This window comes from Chiloscyllium plagiosum, chromosome 10, assembly GCF_004010195.1.
Source record: "Chiloscyllium plagiosum isolate BGI_BamShark_2017 chromosome 10, ASM401019v2, whole genome shotgun sequence".
In the NCBI taxonomy this organism is placed as follows: domain Eukaryota; kingdom Metazoa; phylum Chordata; class Chondrichthyes; order Orectolobiformes; family Hemiscylliidae; genus Chiloscyllium; species Chiloscyllium plagiosum.
Genome location: NC_057719.1, coordinates 78849678 through 78857476, shown reverse-complemented (window position 1 = coordinate 78857476; position 7799 = coordinate 78849678). Strand labels below are relative to the sequence as shown.

Here is a 7799-nt window from a genome sequence, read left to right as displayed (position 1 = left end):
GAAAATTCAAGAACAAGTGGCCACTGTTTGAAAATAAATGTCTGCCTCTATTAAGTAGAGACGAGGCAACATTTCTTCACACCGAGGGTTGTGAGACTTTGCAACTGTCTTTCTGAAAAGGCAGTGGAAGCATAAGTTTGCATACTCTGAAGATGTAGGTGGATAGATTCTTGGAAAGCAAAGGGCTGACACGTTATAAGGTAGAAGGCAGGAATGTGGATTTGAGGCTATGAATAGGTTGGTCATGTTCTTAATCAATGGTGCAGCAGGCCAGAGGGGCTGAATGGCCTACTCCTGCTCCTTGTTTGTATGAATGTGGGTTTGTATGCTTTTGTGAGATTGATCACAATGGAAACCATTAACACCCTTGTGAGAATCTCTCTGTTTCCACTCTTGGGTGAAGAAGGGGCTGTGTATTCCTTCTGCTTTTTCCATCAGTATTGACTCATTTGTTTGTCTGCCTTCATTTCCACAAAACCCTTTAAAAATATCTACCACTATCAGTCTTTTTTCAAGAAAATGTCAAGAGACCTCTACATCCAGAGCATTTTGAGAAAAAGAGTTCCATTTGTCAACACATATTTGGGGAAAAACAACCAACAGTTAAGAAAATGTGGTCTACAAACACACAGAGCATAATTTTAACTCTGTACAAATTGATGCACTTTTCGATTGATTTTGATTCTTGACCTTAGTTTTAGTGGTTGTAATTACTTTGATTTTTTTTTCCCCCTCACTGTCACTTCTGAGACAAGAGACTAAACTTCTTCCAGGTCTCTCCAGATGTTAATCCAAGCCTATAAGGGGGAATATTTCCACCTTTTCCTATAGCATCTGGAATTCACTGGAATAAAGGGGTGGCATATGCCCCATTGGTTAACACCGCTGCCAGACAGCACCAAGGACCCGGTTTCGATTCCACTCTTGGGTGACTGTCTGTGTTGAGTTTGCATGTTCTCCCCGTGTCTGCATGGGTGTCGTCCAGATGCCCTGGTTTTCTCCCAAAGATGCGTAGCTTAGGTGGATTAACCATGGGAATCCAGGGTTACAGGGATAGGGTAAGGAGGGTGGGTCTGGATGGTGTACTCTTTGGAGGGTCAGTGTGGACTCAATGGGCCAAATGGCCTATTTCCATGCTGTAGGATTCTATGAAAATTGAGGATATAGTGTTGATATTGCTATTAGCATTCTAATATACATTGCTACCAAACCACTTTCTGAGCCATTTAATTCACTCCCATCTGGACCTGTTCTGAACTCCAATGCTGTAGGCTCTCAAACCTGACTTTGTTTACTACTTCAGACAGCAACACCTTGCAGTTTTATAGAACCTTTTCACAGACAAAAGAATTCCCAACACAATTCATGTGAGTGCTTCAGTCAGGATATGATGCCAAATCACACATGGGCAGATGCCTACGTGCACAGTTACTGAAAGATTAGGAATTAATTACAAAGAATTGAACTGAGGAACTGCAACATGAAGATAAAAGTAACACCAAATGCACTAATTAAACTTTTCTTAAACTTGAGGTTGAATTTTCTTTGGACTTCCTCTCTGCTACCAAATAATTCACTCTTTTCCAAGGCTATGGTTATCTCCGAACTCCATCTCAATGTTACAGCAGTTTGCTGCTTTTGACCAAAAACCCAGCACTTTTCACATCCGTAGTTTATTTTGCTACTGATATTAAGATCTAAGGTTCTTAAAGTATATACATGTAAAGAAAACACTTACTTTGTATTCCATTGACTGGAATTTTGTTTTGTTAAAATTTGATGAACTATTTTGATGATGGAGTTTGTTTTTAAACTGACTCTGTAACTATGTGTCCATTGCCCATGTTAAAGGGCATGGATCAGTATAGAGAGATGGATTACCTACATTGGCAAGTGTAAAACATATAGCTTTCTCATGGTCATAATGTAGGATGAGTGTCATCAATGTAAGAGGTGCTAAAAACTATCCCTAAAAGATACTGGGCTGCAACAAGGACCATAGGACAAACCTTTAACATAATTTTAATTGGAATTGCTAACTATATATTCAACTGTACAACCGTTCTCTGCCCATGGAATGAGACAACGAGCAAGATGAAGCAAAAAATGCAATTTTTTTCCATTTTCGTTATAAATATGTACATGCTTCAATTTATAACATTTTTACATGTTTTTCTACATATATATGCATGTGAAGATTTTGCTGCAATATAATTTTCAATAACACAACCAGTTATAAAACTTTCTTCTGAGGCTGTCAGTGAGACTCAAAGCAGTTAGTTTCCTCTGTTTTGGAAGGCGCTGTAGCAGCATTGCACAAGAATCGGACATTAAGAAGCTGCATCAACATATTGTTATGTTATCATTCTTCTAAAATGACTGACTTCTCCAAGTGCAATAGTGATAAATTTAATGTTATTGACTGCTGTGCAAATGTTGGATAGAATGGTAGAATCACCTCCTTTTAAACGTTAGACATAAATTCAGGGAAATGGTCAAAAATATTGAGAGTTTAATGTCAGAATTTACCATTGAGACTAATGACGTTAGATCAAAAATATATAAAGATATTGAAGACAGCAGGGAGACCATTGGGAAACTCAATGCCAACTCATACAAGGCTCTGGGCCAAGTGCTGGAAAGTGGGAATAGAATAGTTAGATGCTTGGTTTCTCACCAGCACAGACTTGATGGGCCAAAGGAGCTTTTGCTGTGCTGTAGACCTCTATGACTCTACTTAAATTTCAAGGGGATAATGCCTGATGGCACCTCTTGTGCTAAAAGGTTCATAGAATCCCTACAGTTAGGTGAAAACTAAATTATTTAGAAAGTGAAAGGAATGATAGATAGCTGCGATGTTTCCTATATCTAAGAGAAGAGATAGAATACATCCAGGGGACCGTATTTATCTATTTAACTTAACAGTGGCGTTAGGAAAGATAATAGAATCTTTACCTTAAATTGTAAATGGAAACTGTCTAGAAGCTAGAAATACAATCGAGTAGTGAATGTGGATTTCAAAGGGATTTCATGCTTGACCAACCTTATTACAGGCAGTAGATATTATTAGGTTTAAACAGTTTAAAAATAAGGGGTCTTCTACTTAAGATGGAAATATGGAGATTTTTTTTTCCTGACAGATTTGAGAGTCTTCTCCACAGAATGGTGGAGATAGTGTCATTGAATTCTGTTGATGCAGAAGTAGATAGATTCTTGACTAGCAAGGGAGTCACAGATGACCAGGCCTAGGTAGGAATACAGAGTTGGATCCACAAGTCAGCCAGCCACAATCTTATTGAAAGATGAAGCCGGTTCAAATAGTGACATGGTCTCCTTCTGCTCCTAATTCATATGGGAATGTACTTGACCTTTGAAAAGAACTGTTCAAAACATTACCTCTGTTTTTCTGTCTCCACAGGTGTTGCCAGACCTGTTGAGTTGCTCCAGAATTCTGTGTTTGTTTGATTTTGACATTTACTGCACAATGGACTCATGATAAAAGTCACAGAACGTTGAGTGAGTGGACAAGAGGAACAGAATGGAAAGCAAAATGGCTACAAACAGCGACTAAGGGATGGAAGGTAGTTACTCAGTCTGGGGGGGAAGATGAGAATCGACGTTCCATGGGAATTGGTACTGGAACTATAATTGCTCACCATTTACACAAATGGAATTAGAAGTATAATTTCTAAATTTGCAAATTGAGAGATTTGTATGGGCAGTGGTAGTGGTGTACAGATGATACTTAGGACAATTGTGGCAAAATACAAGCAAACATTAATAAACGTGTATGAGCATGTAAATGAATTACAATACTGAAAACTGAGAACTAACGCATTTCATAAGGGCTACTCCTATGTTATGCATTAAACAAAATTAAATACATAGAATTAATGTTCTACCTCATTTGAATTAAAAGTGATTGTGCGAATAATTTTAATTAGAATAGAAATTTGACAAGAGACTGAAAAACTCCCCATGGTGATAAGAAAGATCTTCCATTAATTTTTCATATTCAGAAACTTAAAATGTTTCAGATCTTTGAGACAACAAAGCCCTTTGGCAAAATGGTCATATCTATGTATGCAAAATACACCCACAATTAGTGCACAGCAAGGTAATAAGGTAAATGCCCAGTTAATTTGCATTAGTGGTGGTTAATTGAGGAACTAACATATTGGTCAGAAAACCTGCTTTTCAAAGGCCAAGTTCATCAATTAAGATCCCAGAATGTCATGAAACACTTAAAGTAACATAGCACAAAATATAGCATTGAGGCTATGAAATCTTGGCTGTAATGTAGCTAATCGCAATGCAATTGCAACTCCTATGAGTAAACCTGAACTGAAGGCTGATTCGTGCAATGGGTTTGTGTGATTTCTCTCCTCACCTCTGCAGTCAGTCAACATTAAATAAACGTCCCTTTTCACTCTGAGCTGCATGCATGTGCTGCTCCTTTATGGCCAACAGAAGGTACATTAAATACCATCTACTGTGTTTCTCTGAGATGCTTCAGAACTGACAAAGAAACGACACCAATGACAGGCAGTTAAGTTGAAGTATGAAGCTGCCAGCAATCTACCTGTGGGAGATACTATCAGCTGTGAATAAGAGACAGGGAAGGAAATGACTTAAACAGCTAGCAGCATGCAATTCATATATCCCTAGCTAAAACGTATTGCTCAACTGTGCTGAGCACTGACTGAATAGAACTGTATGCATGAGCATTTCATCAGTTCTTCACCTTTTGTTACAGATTGTGAGAAACTACTTTATGGTTTCACTGACAGCCAAAAATTCAATTTCTGCTCCACCATGCCTGGGCCTTGACCCACTATTCTTAAAAAAACAAAAAGATTTTTCAATGACATCTGCAGTAACTCAAATTCATTCTGCACAGAGGAAAGATTACAATGTTCAAAGATGATCGTTTTGTCTAGTTTTACAGCACGACCCTTCACAGTGGCTCCTTCATGTGGTGACTCCCTGGAATGCAGGTACAGGCTCCTTCATTCTCTGCAGCAGGCAGCTCTGGATGTCCGTCAGGAGGACTGCATGAGACCAGTAAGACGCTTAGCAGTCAATGACTTACCCTAGAAAACAGAAGAGCCATTTTTGAACATAATTAACAAATGTTACATTTATTTCTGGTGGGTACACCTAATAACTAATGATGGTTTTCACATATTCAGTGTGGGCACTGAAAATTTCATATTGTCCTTATTTCAAAAAACACCCAGCAGTACAATTACAGATTTCCTCTTTGAAGTGCATTATCTTTGTTATATTCTTTACACAAATACTGGTGCTATTATATTTAGATATCTGTCCTTTGTATCTCTGGGCTGTGGATGTCTATGTACTGTTGGTCACTTTACTCTAAGTAACGCTCTTCCACCTCTGATGTACTGTAACAGTTTTTTATTTACATCTGTAAATCACAGGATAATAAGTACACCTCTCTCATTACAAGCTGCTGCTAGTCCAATATCATCTTTTGATCTTTCTGACAGCATCAGTTTCATCATTAGGCTATGGTGCCTGGGGGAAGGTTACTTTTATAACTCTGTAATAAGAAAGCTTTGTATTCTTTTTAAAACTTGCCCCATCTCTCTCTGTTTTTCACATAATGAATTATTTTGAAATGCCTGTGCCGTTGTGTAAATCAGGAACTGCACATACTGCAGTATTGAGCAAGTAACTGATACAAAGGATTAGTTGAATCACGTTAGTTAAGCAACAAGTGTTGGCCAGGAGTCCAGGAGAACACATTGCTCTTCAGTAATGGCATGGGATTGTTTATTTTCAACTCAAACATTGGATGTGGGTCTCAAAAATATCATCCATAAGAATGATATTTCTGACTATTTGCACATTTATTCACACTGAGATTTCAGTCTGCAATACAGACTGCAATATGACCTGGAGTGAGACTTGGACTTGCAACTTACCACAATTAGTGAAATGTCAGATGTGACTGAGGGGCTAACTACAGTATTAATGAGAACTGACTTAACCAGTTTCCCTATAATGTTATTAGCATCAAATCACAAACTTCACTTAAGGTTGGAGCATTACTTTAAGGCAGAATGAAGCAAGATAGGGGAAACCTGCCCAAAGCAATGGATAATAATATATTTATGCCACCTACATTTTTCTCGTATATAGATTTAAAAAAGAGTTCTTATTGTGCAGTTCCACAGAAAGCAGCTGGCTCAAAACGCCAACTGTATATAATCAGCATAACAGGTATGTGCTTGGTATAATGGGGAAGTCCAATCAGGTAACACTTCCCATCGGATTCTATCATCTTGTTCTAGCTGTGGCAGGTTGTAATTTACTGGGAATAGTTAACCTGTCATCTGGGGACTGACTGACTGGGGGTGTATGAGCCTGCTATAACCTTCTGCAGTTAGTCTTATATATGGTACTGGGGTTGAATATCAATTAATTTTGCCAGAAAAGGATGCCTGACTTATGTCTCTCATGGCACTTGTGTTCAATTTACAACATTTCATGGGCTGCAAAAATACTCCTTTCCACAATGAAAATTCATTCAAAATACACCCTTGTTCCACTTCTCTTTTTTAAATCTCATTTTTGCACAAAACGAAATCACGCAGATGCATCACTGACAATACATGGTGAATTTGTGAACCATCCACAAAGACATAGGGAGGGACATGGCTGATGGCACAGCTACCTGAAACACAATTCTGGTGTTTCATGACTGATGCAAGATGTGAATCCAGTGAATTTTGTTGCCATCTTTTACCCGCCAACCTTTTCTGTCTGGCCGCCCATTTCTACACAGGCACGGGCTTCATAAAGAAAGGGATTCAGTGCTGGGGAAATAGTTGTGAAACAAACATATTGCTGCCACACCGCAGCTCAGTTATGGACAACGGGCAGTGGAAATTCTCCTGAACAAATGTCACTTGAGGAGCCTGCTTCACCTGGGGGGCCCCTTATACACTAATCTAAACTCAGTCACCCATCTTCATTCATACACTATCACACCCACCTTCAGTCACTGACCCTCCCTCACTAATCAACCTTCCCTCACACAGGAGGAACATTAGATGAAGATACAGAGTGGGACTTACAGTCACAGAGACGTACAGCACAGAAACCGATCCTTTGGCCTAACTTGGTCATGCCAAACAGATATCCTAAATTAATCTAGTCCTATGTGCCAGCATTTGGCCTTTATCCCTCTAACCCCTTCCTATCCATGTACCCATCCACATCCCTTTTAAATGTTGTAATTGTACCAGCCACCACCACTTCCTCTAGCACCTTCACTCATTCACTCTTCCTTCCTTACTCATACTCTCTTCTTCAGTCACCCTCCCTCACTCACTGACCCTCCTGCATTTTTTACCCTTCTTCAGGCATTGACACTCCCTCACTCACCTTCACTCATTCAACCTCACACACATTCAGTTACCCTACCTCTGATTCACTCAAATGTCCTACCTCCGTCCCTGACTGACTCCTCCATTTCGAAATCTGGTATTGTGTAACAAACCAGAATTGGTCAGAGACCTTGAAGTGAAGGAGCCATTGGGAAGCAGTGACCATAATACATTAAGCTTCAATCTGCAATTTGAGAGGGAGAGGGTACAGTCAGAAGTGACAGTACTTCTGTTGAATAAAGGGAACTATGGAGCTATGAGGGAGGAGCTGGCCAAAGTTCAATGGTGCAATACCTTAGCAGGGATGACCGTGGAGGAACAATGGCGGATATTTCTGTGTATAATGCAGAAGTTGCAGGACCAGTTCATTCCTAAAAGGAA

General features: G+C 39.3%; 1 protein-coding gene across 2 annotated transcripts in view; it reads right to left on the bottom strand.

Moving 5' to 3' along the window:
• Positions 1–1081: 1081 nt before the first annotated feature.
• Positions 1082–7799, bottom strand: part of LOC122553806 (regulator of G-protein signaling 6-like) — a 603213-nt gene continuing 596495 nt past the window's right edge. For both annotated transcript variants that reach the window (XM_043698155.1, XM_043698156.1), the window contains exon 18: positions 1082–5093. In XM_043698155.1, the coding sequence (XP_043554090.1) occupies positions 5043–5093 (51 nt within the window). In that variant the 3' untranslated portion in view covers positions 1082–5042. The remainder of the gene's footprint in view (positions 5094–7799) is intronic.